The sequence below is a fragment of the Salmo salar genome, chromosome 02 (genome assembly GCF_965601325.2).
Source record: "Salmo salar chromosome 02, fSalSal1, whole genome shotgun sequence".
Lineage (NCBI taxonomy): Eukaryota > Metazoa > Chordata > Actinopteri > Salmoniformes > Salmonidae > Salmo > Salmo salar.
The window spans coordinates 65,523,034-65,546,361 of NC_138292.1; the positions used below are offsets into that span (position 1 = coordinate 65,523,034).

At 42.4% G+C, this 23,328-nt stretch overlaps 1 protein-coding gene across 17 annotated transcripts in view; it reads left to right on the forward strand.

The window, feature by feature from the left end:
* The first annotated feature begins 2,372 nt into the window (after positions 1–2,372).
* Positions 2,373–23,328, forward strand: part of LOC106589946 (nuclear factor 1 X-type) — a 168,425-nt gene continuing 147,469 nt past the window's right edge. For 2 of the 17 annotated variants that reach the window (XM_045707817.2, XM_045707779.2), the window contains exons 1-2: positions 2,407–3,471; positions 20,809–20,892. In XM_045707817.2, the coding sequence (XP_045563773.1) occupies positions 3,469–3,471; positions 20,809–20,892 (87 nt within the window). In that variant the 5' untranslated portion in view covers positions 2,407–3,468. Of the gene's footprint in view, positions 3,472–20,808; positions 20,893–23,328 lie in introns of all 17 variants that reach the window. The other 15 variants (XM_045707804.2, XM_045707815.2, XM_045707807.2 and 12 more) reach the window with 14 other exon arrangements.

Consider the following 23,328-nt stretch of genomic DNA (forward strand, 5'->3'; position numbering starts at 1 on the left):
AGTCGACGATGAAAAACCAATGCATTGAAAATGAATTAGTAAAATAATCGAATGCCCTTATTGTAGGCTTTGGGAAGTATGCAAATAATTTGTTATAAAATAATACTGTATATGAATTGATAAGGACTTGCCCTATATAATTAAATGGACAACATATTTTGAAACGAAAATTGTGTATAGTTATTCCAAAAACGATTTACAATGCTGAAATATAGGCTATAGCTGATAGACTAGTGCAATTAACAGTTAAACTAAGTGGCATTTTCATAGGTCTGATATATAAACAGTGGGTCATCTCATTTTCATAACTAAGATCCTATTGTCAATATATCATCATAGTAGCCTACCCTGCATGCTATTTAGTGATCGAAGTTGTATTTATTAGCCTACTTATTGTTTAATATTTGTTATCGGGGTAAGCTATATTCTATCGCTGGAATGACCTACAACAGACGGCAAAAGAGAAACGATTGGAATTTGGAATCTCTATTCTATTTTGATTCCTTCAGAGACAATATTTGTCTAAGGCCTGTGAAAATCAATATTACCATGGTAAAATAATGTTGGCAAAGATGGACATATTTGAGACATTTATCACAATGTTTGTGTTTTGTTTGTTAAAATGAGTTAGGAGAAATAACTAGCCTAACTGCGTGAGGATTAAGTTCAACTCTGTTTGTCTTTCGTTTGTAGGCTAGACTCCTCAACACACTACGGTCTATTTCTTCTATTCAAAAGCAGAGCATAAACTTTGAGCGAAATGTTTTGTCGCGTTCTTGACAGACTTTCTCCCACACCACCCTCCCCCCACACCTTTTAACCCTCTCGTGTTAAATGGAATACTCGAAATTAGGTTGAAATAATAACTTAAATTATAATTCAATGAATTAATAATAGATGAGGCCAAATGCGTTGGGAGGTCAATATTCAATAATTCATCACGCCGTTATGTTACTCCTGATGTGCTGCAGGAATGTCATTGCGTGTCTGATTGAATAGCTCCAGATTCTTTAATCTCAAACAAACCAAAAATAAGACCTCAAAGTATAAAAATATATTTAGCTTATCAAAAACAAATACATGTATTGGCCCCCACCCATGTTGATGGTTGTATTTCTTAGGCCTAGGCTATATGTGGCATGTCTGGTTGACTAGCTCCAGATTGTAGTCCGGATAGTATCAACCCCAAAATAATAACAAAATCAGTGAACATTTATCGTTCAAATGGATTATCGTTACTTATCAAAAGTACATAAATAGCCTATTTAGACGTTGGTTTTTTTACGCATGTGGGGAGGCCTATATGTGGTGTGTGTGTGTTTTGTGTCTTCAACCTGCGTTGCAAATTTGATTATGACTGCAAATGAGCGGCATATCAGTCCTATATAACATTTTGAAAAACTGCACGAACTCTCGAAAAGTATAGCCATGCAGGACAGACAGAGAACAATACACCATTTATGGGTTAAAACCCAGCTGCATGGGTTAAATTCCATTCCTGAATTCAGTAATGTCACATCAATTGTCCTGCACCTGTTAGCTAAATAAACTAAGGTGGATGGCCTAAACTTTCCTCAACTTGTGTCTTGATAGTCAACTTTTTTTCTGTGATACGCTCTTAGAAAAAAAGGTTCTGGATAGAACCAAAAAGGGTTCTATTGCTTGCTTCATATGGCACCCCTAAAGGTTCTATATAGAACCATGTTGTAGGGTTCTTTGATCAGAACCCCAGGGGTTCTTCTTCACTGAACTCAAATTGGTTCCATACAGGGTTCTATGTGGAACCAACTTCGGTTCTAGAACCTTAAGGGGTGCCATATATGAAGTAAGCATAGAACTCTTTTTGGTTCTATCCATAACCTTTTTTTTATATATTCCAACGTGGGATATTCCAAATTCAATTGCTATTGCATCCATGATTCATCCATATTACATATCCTTTTCCATAGGCTCGGAACTTTGAGGCGTTTATACGAGAATGTCTGGGAGGCCTCAGAGCGCGCGCTGCCTGATCTCACCAAATGTCTGGCACTGCCAAAGGCCGTGCATGGCCGTGCACACTCTGGTCACTTTAGAAACTTTCGCTGACCCAAATGACCTAGAAATACGTAATTATTTTTAGTGTTGGCATAGTTATTAGGTTTCTATCGACTGCAGTTCATTAATGTCACTATGAAACACAGGGGAAAGTTCCAAGTTGAACTAACTACCTGTCCTGACCTGACCAGGACTATTCCACTAGCCTACACCTGACACCTCTATCCCTTACTCATCTCCCTCTTTCTCTCTCCGTTCCTCTGCGGCTGGTAACGGTAGCGCAAGACAGTACAGGCAGCCCGTAATCCCCGCTGCCCGTGATTTAGCCCGAGCCCGCATAATGCTCCTAAACCCCCAGCTGCTACCCTGGCCACTTGCTCCCCGCGACAGACTGCGAACAGTTCGCGTTATTAATAATTCAACCAACTCGACGCTTCCACGAGACCACGACCGGCTGATCGCTCTGACCGGCCCCGACGCTAATAAGGCTATACAACTGCCCTCATTCTTATTCCATTTTAAAGGGACATTAACCTCCTTTTGTGTCGCTGATATTGGGGAATAAACCGCTATCAGTATTGATATTGGAACGTAGGCTACGGCTATCTCCTCAGCAGTCAGCATTTTACACGAGGATTTTTCGACAGGTCTTTGTTGCTGCGGTGTAGGCATTTTGGTATCTCGGCAATGCAATAACGATTTTGAAGACGTCTCTTTCATCTCGTACGCTTTGAGGAGGAGGAGGCGTGGGACCAGGGGACTCTCCGATTGTGGATCAAGAGTGAGAGAGGGGAACAAGGGGGAAGCAGAACGAGAAGACAGACAGTGGAGGAAGAGATTGGGGTGTTGGTGTTAGGTTGGATACACATTTTGGAAACGGGAGCAGAGAGCTGTTATTTTGAAGGAGGAGAAAATAAATAAACAAAAACTTACTTTCTATCTTATCTCCGTCCACACAGTATTTTACCTATTTGTGAGACGTTTGTTGGTGGTTCGGCGTCTCTCTCACGTCACTGATTAGTTGCAGAACTTTCTTTCACCGCTCGGTGTTGAAGGCAGCAGGACTTGGACTCGAACGTCTCCCGAACTTATTGGGCCGTCGACGAGCGTTGACGATGGATGCAACTTGTGCTAACAAGTGAAAAGAAGAATCCAGAATAACGAGGAGAAGTAGGGAGTCTGCTGCTACGCTGTCCTTCCTTTCCTTTTCTCTCGCAGAAGAGAAGACTAACTTTTTCAAATACCGTTTTCTGGGCCACAGGCCGACTTGTTTAAAGGACTTGTTTTTGCTTCCGGTAACACCGAAGAAAAAACAGAGTCGCGCTCTCTCGCCCTCTTCTCTCCCTCTCGCTCTCTCTCACTTTTTTTGGAAGCAGAATTTTTAAAGTAAAATGGGTCTTTGAGAGAGTTGGCACATCTCCCTGCGCTATAATGGTACGTGCTATGTAAATTAATATCATCACAGGAGAAAGCCTTTCAAACTATTGCCATATTATTTCTAAGGTTGATATGTAGAATACCTTTACACTTTAACAATATGTTATAATTATGTTACAATTAATTTAAGAGGGGACTTATTTGATTCACGTCAGTCAAAATCTACATCTCAGTCGAAAGAGGAGTATTTGTTATTGATTAGACTAATTACTTTAGTGCCTACAGGTGTATTATTGTATTATTTAAGTAATATTATTTTATTTCGTGTGTGACACTAAACGGTCAAAAGTGAAGCACCACAATGCAAGCCAAGCTCACCTGTCTCCCTGATGCTTGCTATAATTGTCTAGACAAGTGGTAACTACTCCGTTGTGTTACTGTGATGTGTCTGACTACCATAAACGGCTTATTATCCCACATTTATTTTCTCACGCTTTTTTAAAATTTAAACACGAATTTTGATTAAATGTAGGCCTGTTATTATTTATATTATAATTTATTATAACACATTATTTTACATTTATTATAACATTTATCATATTTAGCCTATAGGCCTATTATTTATTATTATCGAAGTCAAAATAAATATGAGGCTATATAAAAAAAAAAAATCCATTGAGAACAAAGTAGTCATCTGAATATAAAACCCATGTGATGACAAAGTGGCGGGATGCTGGGTCTATTCTGCGGTGGTTAGCCTACATCAAAAGGAATAACCAACGACGACAGCATGTTTTATCGTTCCAAGAGAGCAGTTTGACAGGCCAGAATATGGGACAGTGCGGGTGGTTCTTGTGTGTCGGAGACCAAATGTTCAATCTTTTAGAAGCTTCATTGTCTGGGGTACATCTCTTTCAAATGAAATAAATGTGTATTTGTTGTGTATGTATACACAGATTAGCAGATGTTAAAGCAAGCGCAGCGAAATGCTTTTGTTCCTAGCTCCAGCAGTGCAGCAAATGTCTAACAGTACAAAAGGCCTACTAATACACAAATAATCCCAATCTCTTTCTCTCTTTCTCCTACTTGCGGAATTGTCTTTTTTTTCCCCTGTAGCCGGTCGGTTGTATTTTCATCAATGGGTCGGCTAATTGAGTTGCGTAGGTGATGACACTTCATACAGGCTCACGAAAAGGGAGGGGGAAGCGGGAATAGATTTACCCTCAGTATTGTTGTGTTTATAGTTCATAGGCCCGTTCAAACCATCCAATGGATATCAGACTTGTTTTTTTGTTGTTGCCAGAAGCATGTGGTTACCTTACCACAAGCTATAATAATAATATGCTAATAATAACTAGAATAATATATGATATGAAATAAAATTTAATAGGATACTATATTAATAATATAGCCTAAAATATACAGCACATAACATACATTGTGTGTACAAAACATTAGGAACACCTGCTCTTTCCATGACATAGACTGACCAGGTGAAAGCTATGATCCCTTATTGATGTCACCTGTTAAATCCAATCAGTGTAGATGAAGGGGAGGAGACAGGTTAAAGAAGGATTTTTAAGCCTTGAGACAATTGAGACATGGATTGTGTGTGTGTACCATTCAGAGGGTGAATGGGCAGGGTACTGTATGGTAGTAGGTGCCAGGCGCACCGGTTTGAGTGTGTCAAGAACTGCAATGCTGCTGGGTTTTTCACACTCAACAGTTTCCTGTGTGTATCAAGAATGGTCCACCACCCACAGGACATCCAGACAATTTGACCCAACTGTGGGAAGCATTGGAGTCAACATGGGCCAGCATCCCTGTGGAACGCTTTCGACACCTTGTAGAGTCCATGCCCCGACGAGTTTAGGCTGTTCTGAGGGCAAAAGGGAGTGCAACTCAATATTAGGAAGCTGTTCCTTTCCTTAACTCTGAGTGTTCCTAACCGCATTGGATTACCATTGTAATCTCTGTATCATAACTCTTCGTTAATATATGATTTGATATGTAAAGGGACAGATGCATTATACTTTTGATAGTTGTTCAGTTTTTAAATGTATTATCTGTTTTGTATACACTCAGTGTATATAGAAAAGTCATTATTATTCAAGAGGTCACTAATAATAATATATTTTAAGTCCATAGTTACCATTAATAAAAAAATGTCATTTTATGTGTATTATTCAGGCAGCATCAGTAATAATATACTGTAACCTACACTCCAGTTTCATTATGAGTTATATTGGTGTAGTCCTAGGCCTTCTCTTGAAGCCTGCTTTCTGAGGCAAACACCCACCTCTGAAATGTACTACTTGATAGGGTGTGTGGTGTGTGTCTGATGTGATTTGGCCGTACAGCACCAATCATTATTCAGTCTACACAGCCCGTCAGTCTGACTGGCTCTCATCTGCACACATGGAATCTCACATCACTGACTCTCAAACATACAAACATAATATGATCCATTAACAGTTTATACTGTAGGGCTGTGACAGTCATGGCATTTTGGATGATGGTAATTGGCCAGCCAAATGACCGTTGTCACCGTAATAACCGTTCAAGTAGCCCCATAGGAGCAAATAGGAGAAAAACAGGAAGTAAATATCTGTGCTAAAATATGCGGTGTGATTTGTTGATTCAACTCAACTGAAATTACAAAAAATACACTCCATTGCATCAGCCACATCAGTTAACATCATTTGAATGAACAGTCTACATTACCATAGAAATCATTGAGTGTACCCATGAGTTTAACAGTCAAATTGCCAGTGTTAGAGGTTCCAAGCCTGTTCTATTCATTCTGTTTCTATGTGCTGCTGCTGCATTGTGGAGGTCGTTGCCTAGGCAACCGAAGACTAGTTTGCTTGTTTCAGCAAGGAGCAACAAAGTTTCATCATGTTGTTAAGAGTCCGTGTTAAGCCCAAAACAGACTCATCTGCATGAATGCCCGGCCTTCCCGTCTTCAGTCAGCTGTTCGTTCCACACGAAACGTTTTATTTTAAAAAACGGTTATGGCGGTTATTTTACTTTCATGAGGGTCTTCATCCATGACCATATGGTAATTGTGCCAGCCCTACGTTAAAGGCAACTTAGTAAATACTGTAGAGCAGCATTTCTCAAACTCGATCCTCGAGATCCCAAAAGTGCACCCTTGGGGTTCCGATGACAGAGTTTGGGAAACCCCGCTATAGCAGGCCAGGGTTGTTAAAATAAGTTCCTGACAGATAGAAAAGTTGATCCTAACAAATAGTTAGTTCATGCATCAATGAGCACGATAATACAACACAAAACATCATTAACAGCATTGACTAGCTTTCCTGTAGTCTATATTGTGGTTATTATTAGTCTCCGATTTGGACTTGGAGCTGCCTCGTCTGTCAAGTGCAGTATTGTAATTGGTGAGTTGGCAAGGGGGTGTAAACCTTGACATCACATCATCACCATGACATTTGACTGATTTGAATATCTGGATTCTATTTCTATGGGCTCACCGTGTGTTACCATTATATGCCCCATTGAAACGTGTGTTACCATTATATGCCCCATTGAAACGTGTGTTATCATTATATGCCCCATTGAAACATGTGTTACCATTATATGACCCATTGAAACGTGTGTTATCATTATATGCCCCATTGAAACATGTGTTACCATTATATGACCCATTGAAACGTGTGTTATCATTATATGCCCCATTGAAACGTGTGTTACCATTATATGCCCCATTGAAACGTGTGTTACCATTATATGACCCATTGAAACGTGTGTTACCATTATATGACCCATTGAAACGTGTGTTACCATTATAAGACCCATTGAAACGTGTGTTACCATTATATGACCCATTGAAATGCTTGTGTTTTGTAATCTAATGCGTTGTGGTAACTCTCCCTGTGTTAGAGCTCAGAAGCAAATTACTCCCCAAGATCAGCCTATTGTGGGAAACAATGAGGTTATTGTAACCAGGAGAAACATTATTGTTGAGTGCACATACCACAGTGTGGTTTCACTAGTAAGTTACCACAGTGTGGTTTCACTAGTAAGTTACCACAGTGTGGTTTCACGTTGTTAGAGAGTGTGGTTTCACTAGTAAGTTACCACAGTGTGGTTTCACTAGTAAGTTACCACAGTGTGGTTTCACTAGTAAGTTACCACAGTGTGGTTTCACTAGTAAGTTACCACAGTGTGGTTTCACTAGTAAGTTACCACAGTGTGGTTTCACGTTGTTAGAGAGTGTGGTTTCACTAGTAAGTTACCACAGTGTGGTTTCACTAGTAAGTTACCACAGTGTGGTTTCACTAGTAAGAGTATCTCGGTAAAGACAGACATGTAGGGACAGAGTTATTGTGTTACATACATTAATACCACCCTTCTACTGTGTAACTAAATGTATAGTGTTGGCCTATAGGGATCTCCCTCACTACTGTGTAACTAAATATATAGTGTTGGCTTATATGGATCTCCCTCACTACTGTGAAACTAAATATATAGTGTTGGCTTATATGGATCTCCCTCACTACTGTGTAACTAAATGTATAGTGTTGGCCTATAGGGATCTCCCTCACTACTGTGAAACTAAATGTATAGTGTTGGCCTTTAGGGATCTCCCTCACTACTGTGTAACTAAATGTATAGTGTTGACCTATAGGGATCTCCCTCACTACTGTGTAACTAAATGTATAGTGTTGACCTATAGGGATCTCCCTCACTACTGTGTAACTAAATGTATAGTGTTGGCCTATAGGGATCTCCCTCACTACTGTGTAACTAAATGTATAGTGTTGACCTATAGGGATCTCCCTCACTACTGTGTAACTAAATGTATAGTGTTGGCCTATAGGGATCTCCCTCACTACTGTGTAACTAAATGTATAGTGTTGGCCTATATGGATCTCCCTCACTACATGGTGCTGGAGATACAGAATACTGGGTGGGTTATGCACGGTTTTGTTCCAGCCCACTTACACACCTGTGCTGGGCTGAAGTTGGAGACATGTGAAGGGAACAAGGACAGAAAGAAAGGAACAGCTTCCTTGGAGGAAACACAGCTACAATATATCTTTATTGATACAATAGAGCCCTGGTATAAATACAATATATCTTTATTGATACTATAGAGCCCTGGTATAAATACAATAAATCCTTATTGATACAATACAGCCCTGGTATAAATACAATAAATCCTTATTGATACAATACAGCCCTGGTATAAATACAATATATCTGTATTGATACAATACAGCCCTGGTATAAATACAATATATCTGTATTGATACAATACAGCCCTGGTATAAATACAATAAATCCTTATTGATACAATACAGCCCTGGTATAAATAAAATATATCCTTATTGATACAATACAGCCCCGGTATAAATACAATATATCTGTATTGATACAATACAGCCCTGGTATAAATAAAATATATCCTTATTGATACAATACAGCCCTGGTATAAATGCAATATATCTGTATTGATACAATACAGCCCCGGTATAAATACAATATATCTGTATTGATACAATACAGCCCTGGTATAAATACAATATATCTGTATTGATACAATACAGCCCTGGTATAAATACAATATATCTTTATTGATACAATACAGCCCTGGTATAAATACAATATATCTGTATTGATACAATACAGCCCTGGTATAAATACAATATATCCTTATTGATACAATACAGCCCTGGTATAAATACATTATATCTTTATTGATACTATAGAGCCCTGGTATAAATACAATATATCTTTATTGATACTATAGAGCCCTGGTATAAATACAATATATCTTTATTGATACTATAGAGTCCTGGTATAAATACAATATATCTTTATTGATACTATAGAGCCCTGGTATAAATACAATATATCCTTATTGATACAATACAGCCCTGGTATAAATACAATATATCTTTATTGATACAATACAGCCCTGGTATAGATACAATATATCTGTATTGAAACAATACAGCCCCGGTATAGATACAATATATCTTTATTGATACAATACAGCCCTGGTATAGCTACAATATATCTGTATTGATACAATACAGCCCCGGTATAGATACAATATATCTGTATTGATACAATACAGCCCTGGTATAAATACAATATATCTTTATTAATACAATACAGCCCCGGTATAGATACAATATATCTGTATTGATACAATACAGCCCTGGTATAAATACAATATATCTTTATTGATACTATAGAGCCCTGGTATAAATACAATATATCTTTATTGATACTATAGAGCCCTGGTATAAATACAATATATCTTTATTGATACTATAGAGCCCTGGTATAAATACAATATATCCTTATTGATACAATACAGCCCTGGTATAGATACAATATATCTGTATTGATACAATACAGCCCTGGTATAAATACAATATATCTTTATTGATACAATAGAGCCCCACATTAGAGGTGTCACAATACCCATTAAACTTAGCGGTCAAACAGGGAAATGGTTCCAATCCTTTTTCCACCATACATTTTTCCCATGAGAGATTTTATAAACACTTCAAATAAGGGCTGTGTTTCATGTAGGCTTACCCTGGCGTGACATTTTGATAACCATGTAAATCTCTCTCGGACAAGGTGACTTTTATCAATATATTCGTCTCTATTTACTCTCCGATTAGAAAATGCTAATTAGCATCAAAGTCGACATCAAGGAAAACTACCAATCCCTGTAAGCTCCAGCTCGTCATCTCTAGCTGACAGCTTTGCTAACAGTTATTGTGTCAATTTAAAACTTGCACAAGACGGTTCACAGAAATGCCCATTTAAAGAAATGTAGCCAGGTTTTATGGCTATTATGACTCATACTGTGGTACTCAATACAGACCTACTATAAATACAATGCATCTTTATTGATACAATACAGCCCTGTGCTAGAAGTTAGCTATTTGTTCCGTGGTGACGTTTCCCCTAGGGAGAAATGTAGGATCAGCTTTCTCTCCCCCAATCCTAACCTTAACCATTAGTGGAGGAAACGCTAAACTGATCTAAGATCAGCGTCTAGGCCGGGGGAACTTCACCCTACACCTAGCTACCTGTCTTGTCAATATTTGTCACCATGCCAGGTTTATAGTGCGTCTCTGGGGCGTGGCGGTGTACAGTAAGTCTGTCCTGCTGCCATGGAGTTCTGTATGAACTTGTTCACCCTGTCCTGTCTGCCTTGAACTCTTAGGATGCGAGGGATTTTCTACTCTATGTCAGTCAGTCAGTTAGTCAGGGTAAATGCTGGCCTCCATTGTCAATGCTTTATTCATTCAGCCACCCATATACTGTCAGTCACCCACACCACTCACACTTGTTATGGGTAACGGTACTTGTCGTGGCCACACAACACACGTCCACGTATGCCACACACACACACACACACACACACACACACACACACACACACACACACACACACACACACACACACACACACACACACACACACACACACACACACACACACACACACACACACACACACAGCTATGTCTTACTATACTTGTGTGGACCAACAATTGATTCCCATTCAAAACGTTAACCTTATCCCCTAAACCTAACCTTAACTCCTAACCCTGAACCTAACCACTAACCCTAATTCTTACTCCTAACCCAATTTTTTTTTTACAAGTGACGACTGGCAAAATGTCCTCACTTCTCAGAAATGTAGGTGGTTTACTATTCTTTTGAGGACTTCTGGTACTCACAAGTATAGTAAACGTGTACACACACACACACACACACACACACACACACATAATGAATTGACACTGAAGTATTTTCTAAAGGAGTTTCTACACACCTACAGAATGTGTGTACTACATATTGCTCCAACCACAGTCTACTGTTGTGTAAACCTGCTATGCTATTAAGCAGAAAACACACACACACACACACACACACACACACACACACACACACACACACACACACACAACCAATACTCACCCCCTCCTCCCTCCTCTTTCTCTGTTTTTCTTTTGTCCTCATCCCTCCCTCCTCCTCCCTCCCACCTCCCTTCCTCCCTCCTCCTCCCTTACTCCCTCCTCCTCCCTACCTCCCTCCTCACCCCCCTGAGATAGCGGTGTGAAAAATCACATTTTTTCTACGTTTTCTCCCTGAGGTGGCTCTGGCAGGGATTCACATGCCTTTCATACACCCCCCCCCCCCCCTCCCACACACACACACACACACACACACACACACACACACACACACACACACACACACACACACACACACACACACACACACACACACACACACACACACACACACACACTGGAACAGACCGGTTTCGGCCCAGCCTTTGATGTGCTTGCCATCTCATGCAGGTTGGCTTCCTTGGTTTATTGGTGTCTATGCATACGGCTGTGTGTGTGCGCACGCGCACGTGTGTATGGCTCTGTGTGTGTTTATTTGGCATTGGCATATCCCGGCCACCAAATTCATAATAATAAATAAAAACACTAATGCTGATAATAATTACTGGTTGTTAAAGAGAGAAACTGACAATGGCTGGATAGTTGTGATGACAGTTCTGCAGCCAGAATAACTGGTTTGGGAGAACAGCATGAACTATCAGGTGTGGTGTGTACTGTGCTAGGCAGCAATGTGTGTGAACGTGGAAGAGGATGTGTGGGTTTGTGGCTGTGTGTGCATGGGCACGTGTGTGTGTGTGTGTGTGTGTGTGTGTGTGTGTGTGTGTGTGTGTGTGTGTGTGTGTGTGGCCATTTGTGTGATTATTGATACGGTTCCAATAATTCACTTTTAAACTGAAGGGCTCAATGGAAGTGTGTGTGTGTGTGTGTGTGTGTGTGTGTGTGTGTGTGTGTGTGTGTGTGTGTGTGTGTGTGTGTGTGTGTGTGTGTGTGAGAGAGAGATTGTGTGTGTGTGTGAGAGAGATTGTGTGTGTGTGTGTGTGTGTGTGTGTGAGAGAGATTGTGTGTGTGTGTGTGTGTGTGTGTGTGTGTGTGAGAGAGAGATTGTGTGTGTGTGTGTGTGTGTGTGTGTGTGTGTGTGTGTGTGTGCGTGTGTGTGTGTGTGAGAGAGATTGTGTGTGTGTGTGAGAGAGAGATTGTGTGTGTGTGTGAGAGAGATTGTGTGTGTGTGTGTGAGAGAGAGATTGTGTGTGTGACTGTGGTTATTAGTGTGTTCCAGTACAGGGTTTTGGAGATCTCACCTCCAGTTGGGCCATATGGTCCACAATACATCCCCACAAAGAATCTCTCTTTTGTCAGTTATACGAAGCCGGATGGCGATTTATTTAACCAACTGGATCTTCCCACAAAAGCATCCATCCTATATCCATCTCACGTCTTTGATATCAGATGGTTCAAAAAAATAAATGTCTCAATTAACACATTTGCATTGGGTTGGTGTTGGTGATCCACTTCCAAACAGGTCAGAGACTTTGTTTGCATCCCAAGTGGCACCCTGTTCCCTTTATAGTGCACTATATTTGACCGGGGTCCATTGGGGTCCTGGTCAGAAGTAGTGCACCTTAAAGGGAGTAGGGTTCCATTTGGGACGAGGCCTCCGTTTCCAACGCCTTGGTCTCTTCCCTCTAAAATGTTAATTAGCCTGTGCTTTGAGATATTTCCGCTCAGGGCTGGCCATATGGACCCGGCATATGTTCTGTATATACAGTACAATATATCATTCATACATGGCTCAGGGATGAACATTGATAAGAGGAGATACATTTGGGACAGAACCGAAGGGGGATTGGTTCAGTACAAAGGGAGACAGTGTATTTTGGGGTCTGTGTTGTCCCTCCCTTGACAGGTGGAGAGCATGGTGTTGCTTCACCTTTATTCTAATGTGTAATGACAAGGTTTCCATGTGTTCCCCAATAGAAGGATGAGAAAGGTTTTCCTGTTGCGATCATTCAGCCATCCTTCAATATCCTTATTCTGTAACTGGGCTTTCTCCATCCAACTGCAGAACACCCTCTTTCACCAGGCCTAGTAGCATCCTCACACACACACACACACACACACACACACACACACACACACACACACACACACACACACACACACACACACACACACACACACACACACACACACACACACACACACACACACCAGTAAATGAGCAAGCAGCCAATTGGACCAGCCCATGTGCCCAGTGCCAACACGTAGCATTTTGGGTCCGGGCTTAGCCAATCAGAACAACTGACACTGTCTCTGCCCGGGACGTCCAATCACAGAGGGCCTGTGCACCTGGTGATGCATTAGGGGCCGGTTACAGTGTTAACAGTGGGCTTCAGCTCAGACAGTCAGACCCCCAGACACACACACACAAACACACACACACACACACACACACACACACACACACACACACACACACACACACACACACACACACACACACACACACACACACACACACACACACACACACACACACACACACACACAGGTGCCGTGGCTAAGGTCCATGAGGAGCACAGGCCAATAAGACCTGCTATCTAACACGTGTCCTGGCACTGGACTGGGCGGCAGCATCCCTTTCCCATCATGCATTGTGTTATCAGTGGGCCGCCTCTCCCTCCTTCTCCCTCTCCTTCTCTCCTTCTTATCCCAGCTCAGTGTTCTCCTCTCTCACTCCCTCTCCCGCTCTCTCCCCCTCCCCCTCCCTCCCCCCTTCTCTCTCTCTCTCCCCCTTTCTCTCAACAATGAGAACAGTGTGCCCACGTTAAAAACGAGGGCCTCACCGTAAAAATAACTTTATGTGCTAATAAAGATGATTAGAAATCACACAAGCCGCAAGAAATAAAAAAACGTTGTGGACACAGATTATACCTCCAATAGATGGAAGTAGGAGATAGAGAGTGAAAGAGAATATTTACATGTTAGTAGAGGGTCTTATGCAGAGGAACTTACAGGCACAATTAGGGTTCAGTGCCTTGCTCAAGGGCACATCGAAGTATTTTTTTACCTAGTTGGCTCTGGGATTGGAACCAGCAACCTTTCGTTTACTGGCCCAACTGGTAGGCTACCTGCCGCCTAGCAGGAAGGAGAGCGAGAATGAGGAATGGAGAGAGGGAAAGGCGAGAGCGTTCATTCCGAGTGGAGGGATATGAATAGCCTTTGTTTTCACCACAACTCAGGGTTGTGTGGTCTGCCAACGTCTGGCTCTTATTATGGGCTTTGTGTCGGCACTGCAAGTGGTGCGCACGTGTGTGTGTGTGTGTGTGTGTGTGTGTGTGTGTGTGTGTGTGTGTGTGTGTGTGTGTGTGTGTGTGTGTGTGTGTGTGTGTGTGTGTGTGTGTGTGTGTGTGTGTGTGTGTGTAATGTCAGAGGGCATGTACAAATGCATATATGTGTTAGTGATTATGTTTGCACTCGTGTGCTTATATTATATAAATATAATCTCAGTCTATCAGGTAGGCTTTTTCTGTGGAGCGGGTGGAGGGGGGGGGGGGGTGAAGGCCAGGTTGGCAACAGTGTGTGTGTTTCTTTCTCCTGGTCTATCTGGGAAAGTTGTGAAATTGAAATAGGATTTCAGGTTAGCTACATGGCTGTGGGATTTGGGCTCCAGCTAAACTGAGTGGAGTGGAGTGGGTTAGCCTGATCCAATCAACCACAGCAGAACTGAAAGGAAATGGAGCTGTATCTCACACACACACTGGAGCACAGACACAACACACACACACACACACACAACACACAACACACACACACATGTGGCCCTTGCCAGAGCCTTCCCTTCCTTTAGAATACAAATTAAGCTTCGCTGCATACAGAATAGTTAGTACACTTCCCCTCTAAATACAGAATAGTTAGTACACTTCCCCTCTAAATACAGAATAGTTAGTACACTTCCCCTCTAAAAACAGAATAGTTAGTACACTTCCCCTCTAAATACAGAATAGTTAGTACACTTCCCCTCTAAATACAGAATAGTTAGTACACTTCCCCTCTAAATACAGAATAGTTAGTACACTTCACCTCTAAATACAGAATAGTTAGTACACTTCCCCTCTAAATACAGAATAGTTAGTACACTTCCCCTCTAAATACAGAATAGTTAGTACACTTCCCCTCTAAATACAGAATAGTTAGTACACTTCCCCTCTAAATACAGAATAGTTAGTACACTTCCCCTCTAAATACAGAATAGTTAGTACACTTCCCCTCTAAATACAGAATAGTTAGTACACTTCCCCTCTAAATACAGAATAGTTAGTACACTTCCCCTCTGAATACAGAATAGTTAGTATACTTCCCCTCTGAATACAGAATAGTTAGTACACTTCCCCTCTGAATACAGAATAGTTAGTACACTTCTCCTCTGAATACAGACTACTTAGTACACGTTCCCCTTGAATACTGACAAGTTTGGACACTTCTCCTCTGAATAAAGACGACTTATTACACTTCCCCTCTGAATACTGACTAGTTTGTGCACTTCCCCTCTGAATACAGACTAGTTACTACACTTCCCCTCTGAATACAGACTAGTTTGTGCACTTCCCCTCTGAATACAGACTAGTTAGTACACTTCCCCTCTGAATACAGACTAGTTAGTACACTTCCCCTTTGAATACAGACTAGTTAGTACACTTCCCCTCTGAATACAGACTAGTTAGTACATGTCCCCTCTGAATACTGACTAGTTAGTACACGTCCCCTCTAAATACAGACTAGTTAGTACACGTCCCCTCTGAATACTGACTAGTTAGTACACGTCCCCTCTGAATACAGACTAGTTAGTACACGTCCCCTCTGAATACAGACTAGTTAGTACACGTCCCCTCTGGATACAGACTAGTTAGTACACGTCCCCTCTGAATACTGATCAGTTAGTACACGTCCCCTCTGAATACAGACTAGTTAGTACACGTCCCCTCTGAATACTGATCAGTTAGTACACGTCCCCTCTGAATACAGACTAGTTTGTGCACTTCCCCTCTGAATACAGACTAGTTAGTACACTTCCCCTCTGAATACAGACTAGTTAGTACACTTCCCCTCTGAATACAGACTAGTTAGTACAGGTCCCCTCTGAATACTGACTAGTTTGTGCACTTCCCCTCTGAATACAGACTAGTTAGTACACTTCCCCTCTGAATACAGAGTAGTTAGTACACTTCCCCTTTGAATACAGACTAGTTAGTACACTTCCCCTTTGAATACAGACTAGTTAATACACGTCCCCTCTGAATACTGACTAGTTAGTACACGTCCCCTCTAAATACAGACTAGTTAGTACACGTCCCCTCTGAATACTGACTAGTTAGTACACGTCCCCTCTGAATACAGACTAGTTAGTACACGTCCCCTCTGAATACAGACTAGTTAGTACACGTCCCCTCTGGATACAGACTAGTTAGTACACATCCCCTCTGAATACTGATCAGTTAGTACACGTCCCCTCTGAATACAGACTAGTTAGTACACGTCCCCTCTGAATACTGATCAGTTAGTACACTTCCCCTTTGAATACAGACTAGTTAGTACACGTCCCCTCTGAATACAGACTAGTTAGTACACTTCCCCTCTGAATACAGACTAGTTAGTACACTTCCCTTCTGAATACAGACTAGTTAGTACACGTCCCCTCTGAAAACAGACTAGTTAGTACACGTCCCCTCTGAATACTGATCAGTTAGTACACGTCCCCTCTGAATACAGACTAGTTAGTACACATCCCCTCTGAATACAGACTAGTTACTACACGTCCCCTCTGAATACTGACTAGTTAGTACACGTCCCATCTGAAAACAGACTAGTTAGTACACGTCCCCTCTGAATACTGATCAGTTAGTACACGTCCCCTCTGAATACAGACTAGTTAGTACACATCCCCTCTGAATACAGACTAGTTACTACACGTCCCCTCTGAATACTGACTAGTTAGTACACGTCCCCTCTGAATACTGACTAGTTAGTACACGTCCCCTCTGAATACAGACTAGTTAGTACACGTCCCCTCTGAATACAGACTAGTTAGTACACGTCCCCTCTGAATACAGACTAGTTAGTACACGTCCCCTCTGAATACAGACTAGTTAGTACACGTCCCCTCTGAATACAGACTAGTTAGTACACGTCACCTCTGAATACAGACTAGTTAGTACACTTCCCCTCTGAATACTGACTAGTTAGTACACGTCCCCTCTGAGTACAGACTAGTTAGTACACGTCCCCTCTGAATACAGACTAGTTAGTACACGTCCCCTCTGAATACTGACTAGTTAGTACACATCCCCTCTGAATACAGACTAGTTAGTACACGTCCCCTCTGAATACAGACTAGTTAGTACACGTCCCCTCTGAATACAGACTAGTTAGTACACGTCCCCTCTGAATACAGACCAGTTAGTACACGTCCCCTCTGAATACTGATCAGTTAGTACACGTCCCCTCTGAATACAGACTAGTTAGTACACGTCCCCTCTGAATACAGACTAGTTAGTACACGTCCCCTCTGAATACAGACTAGTTAGTACACGTCCCCTCTGAATACTGACTCGTTAGTACACGTCCCCTCTGAATACTGACTAGTTAGTACACGTCCCCTCTGAATACAGACTAGTTAGTACACGTCCCCTCTGAATACTGATCAGTTAGTACACGTCCCCTCTGAATACAGACTAGTTAGTACACGTCCCCTCTGAATACAGACTAGTTAGTACACATCCCCTCTGAATACAGACTAGTTAGTACACGTCCCCTCTGAATACAGACTTGTTAGTACACGTCCCCTCTGAATACAGACTAGTTAGTACACTTCCCCTCTGAATACAGACTAGTTAGTACACGTCCCCTCTGAATACAGACTAGTTAGTACACGTCCCCTCTGAATACTGATCAGTTAGTACACGTCCCCTCTGAATACTGACTAGTTAGTACACGTCCCCTCTGAATACAGACTAGTTAGTACACATCCCCTCTGAATACAGACTAGGTAGTACACGTCCCCTCTGAATACAGACTAGTTAGTACACGTCCCCTCTGAATACTGATCAGTTAGTACACGTCCCCTCTGAATACAGACTAGTTAGTACACGTCCCCTCTGAATACAGACTAGTTAGTACACTTCCCCTCTGAATACAGACTAGTTAGTACACTTCCCTTCTGAATACAGACTAGTTAGTACACGTCCTCTCTGAAAACAGACTAGTTAGTACACGTCCCCTCTGAATACTGATCAGTTAGTACACGTCCCCTCTGAATACAGACTAGTTAGTACACATCCCCTCTGAATACAGACTAGTTACTACACGTCCCCTCTGAATACTGACTAGTTAGTTCACGTCCCCTCTGAAAACAGACTAGTTAGTACACGTCCCCTCTGAATACTGATCAGTTAGTACACGTCCCCTCTGAATACAGACTAGTTAGTACACATCCCCTCTGAATACAGACTAGTTACTACACATCCCCTCTGAATACTGACTAGTTAGTACACGTCCCCTCTGAATACTGACTAGTTAGTACACGTCCCCTCTGAATACAGACTAGTTAGTACACGTCCCCTCTGAATACAGACTAGTTAGTACACGTCCCCTCTGAATACAGACTAGTTAGTACACGTCCCCTCTGAATACAGACTAGTTAGTACACGTCCCCTCTGAATACAGACTAGTTAGTACACGTCACCTCTGAATACAGACTAGTTAGTACACTTCCCCTCTGAATACTGACTAGTTAGTACACGTCCCCTCTGAGTACAGACTAGTTAGTACACGTCCCCTCTGAATACAGACTAGTTAGTACACGTCCCCTCTGAATACTGACTAGTTAGTACACGTCCCCTCTGAATACAGACTAGTTAGTACACGTCCCCTCTGAATACAGACTAGTTAGTACACGTCCCCTCTGAATACAGACTAGTTAGTACACGTCCCCTCTGAATACAGACCAGTTAGTACACGTCCCCTCTGAATACTGATCAGTTAGTACACGTCCCCTCTGAATACAGACTAGTTAGTACACGTCCCCTCTGAATACAGACTAGTTAGTACACGTCCCCTCTGAATACAGACTAGTTAGTACACGTCCCCTCTGAATACTGACTCGTTAGTACACGTCCCCTCTGAATACTGACTAGTTAGTACACGTCCCCTCTGAATACAGACTAGTTAGTACACGTCCCCTCTGAATACTGATCAGTTAGTACACGTCCCCTCTGAATACAGACTAGTTAGTACACGTCCCCTCTGAATACAGACTAGTTAGTACACATCCCCTCTGAATACAGACTAGTTAGTACACATCCCCTCTGAATACAGACTAGTTAGTACACGTCCCCTCTGAATACAGACTAGTTAGTACACTTCCCCTCTGAATACAGACTAGTTAGTACACGTCCCCTCTGAATACAGACTAGTTAGTACACGTCCCCTCTGAATACTGATCAGTTAGTACACGTCCCCTCTGAATACTGACTAGTTAGTACACGTCCCCTCTAAATACAGACTAGTTAGTACACATCCCCTCTGAATACAGACTAGTTAGTACACGTCCCCTCTGAATACAGACTAGTTAGTACACGTCCCCTCTGAATACTGATCAGTTAGTACACGTCCCCTCTGAATACAGACTAGTTAGTACACGTCCCCTCTGAATACTGACTAGTTAGTACACGTCCTCTCTGAATACAGACAAGTTAGTACACGTCCCCTCTGAATACTGACTAGTTAGTACACGTCCCCTCTGAATACAGACTAGTTAGTACACGTCCCCTCTGAATACAGACCAGTTAGTACACGTCCCCTCTGAATACAGACTAGTTAGTACACGTCCCCTCTGAATACAGACTAGTTAGTACACGTCCCCTCTGAATACAGACTAGTTAGTACATGTCCCCTCTGAATACAGACTAGTTAGTACATGTCCCCTCTGAATACAGACTAGTTAGTACACTTACCAGACAGGACGGATTTTGGGAAACCTTGTTCTAGGGGATAATATTAAAATGTAATCAAAGCTGTGATCGGTGCCAACCTCATGGTGAGCAAGGTGAACAATAGAATAATTAACTGCCTGTTCATAATCCTTCTGTGGTTGTTCTTTAATTGTTTCTTGTGTTCTGTATGTTAATTTGTTAATCTATAATCAAAATGGGAGAAGAAAACTATGTGAGGAACAGAATGTTTCACTAGTAAAACAAAAAGGCGTTCTCTATAGTACCAAATCCTTGAACGGGAGCTGCTTTTCCCAGAATTATTCAGACTGCTTAACGATAAGCCTGAAACTACTTGTAAAGTAATTCACTAATACACCACTGCAATTTAGGCCTTCAAATGTGATGTGTGTGTTGTTATGTTATGTTGTGTTATGTTATGTTATGTATAGAAATCCAATCAACAATGAATGAAAGAATGAATTATTGCGTTTCAGGCCACTGACACGTACCTGGTGAATGAAGACCCATCCAGAGGCCCCGGGATGCCCGAGTGTTTTCTCGTGTCTGATTCCTACAGAGTATGTACACCACACACACACACACACACACACACACACACACACACACACACACACACACACACACACACACACACACACACACACACACACACACACACACACACACACACACACACACACACACACACACACACACACACACACACACACACTATCTCCCTACAACCTGTTACCTTCACTACAACTGCCACTATAGTTTTTTCTTTACCAGGGCCCAGAATATATATATTTATCAAAATATTTATGTATATTTATCAAAATATAAATATATACAAATATATCAGGTCATTCCATGATATGGCCATTGCATCATGGAGTGAAAACGTCCACATCAGGTTCAGCATTCAAAATATATAATGTACATATTCATGTTTCATTTATACACATATCGTACTTACTATTCACAGTACAGTACACTGTTTTCCCTTCTGTTACTTCTTTACTTTGACAGTCTGAGCCTTGTATATTCACATGTACATACCTGGGACTATTCTACATGTCTACATGTGTAATGTCTCTGCACAGTAACAGAGACGTTATTGTTTTTGTCCTCGCTACATTCCCTCTGCTTTTCTTTCTGAAGGTCTCTGACTCCAGCCACCTGTCTGGCACGTTGAGCGTGCTAATGATTTTATCAATATGCTACATCACCTTCCAGTATGTAATAGCCAAGCCACAGGCCATGGTAAACGACAAGTATGGGTACTGCTGTACTCCTTCAGTGTGTAGAAAGAAGAAACGGCAAGGCCCTAACACACACACACACACCAACCGCGAGGCCCTAACACACACACACCAACCATGAGGCCCTAACACACACACACACACCAACCATGAGGTCCTAACACACACACACACACACACCAACCGCAAGGCACTAACACACACACACACACCAACCGCGAGGCCCTAACACACACACACCAACCATGAGGCCCTAACACACACACACACACCAACCGCGAGGCCCTAACACACACACACACACACACACACACACACACACACACACACACACACACACACACACACACACACACATACACACACACACCAACCGCGAGGCACTAACACACACACCAACCATGAGGTCCTAACACACACACACACACACACACACACCAACCGCGAGGCACTAACACACACACACACACCAACCGCGAGGCCCTAACACACACACACCAACCATGAGGTCCTAACACACACACACACACACACCAACCGCGAGGCACTAACACACACACACACACCAACCGCGAGGCCCTAACACACACACACCAACCATGAGGTCCTAACACACACACACACACACACCAACCGCGAGGCACTAACACACACACACACACACCAACCGTGAGGCACTAACACACACACACACACCAACCGCGAGGCACTAACACACACACCAACCGCGAGGCACTAACACACACACACACACACCAACCGCGAGGCACTAACACACACACACACCAACCGCGAGGCACTAACACACACACACACACACACCAACCGTGAGGCACTAACACACACACCAACCGTGAGGCACTAACACACACACACACACCAACCGCGAGGCACTAACACACACACACACACACCAACCGCGAGGCACTAACACACACACACACACACCAACCGCGAGGCCCTCACACACACACACCAACCGTGAGGCCCTAACACACACACACCAACCGTGAGGCCCTAACACACACACACACACCAACCGTGAGGCCCTAACACACACACACACACACCAACCGTGACGCCCTAACACACACACACACACACACACACACACACACAACCGTGAGGCCCTAACACACACACACCAACAGCGAGGCACTAACACACACACACACACACACCAACCGCGAGGCCCTAAATATCGTTAGATGACATATGGTTTTCCCATGTGCTTTTAAATGGCAGATTTAGCCTGTGGGTTTGGGGGGTTTGAGGTAACTTACTAACGGTCAAAACGGGTTGTTTGATGCATGGGAGTGTGTGTGTGTGTGTGTGTGTGTGTGTGTGTGTGTGTGTGTGTGTGTGTGTGTGTGTGTGTGTGTGTGTGTGTGTGTGTGTGTGTGTGTGTGTGTGTGTGGTGTGTGTGTGTGTGTGTGTGTGTGTGTCTGTGGGAGTTTGGATGAGAATGGAATCAGAATTCCCTTCATTTTGGGGCTCTAGAACTCCTGGGTTGTTAGTGGTTGTGGTGAGAGGATCTGTTAAGACAACAACCTGTGATGAATACTGAGATGGCCTGCGTCCCAAATGGCAATTTATCCCCTACACAGTGCGCTACTTTTGTCCAGAACCCTATGGGCCCTTGTCTAAAGTAGTGCCCTATATAGGGAATAGGGTGTCATTTGGGTCACCGCCAGAGAGAGGGATTGAGACAGCCAAGGAGAGAAGGAAAGAGTGAGAGCCAGAGAGAGA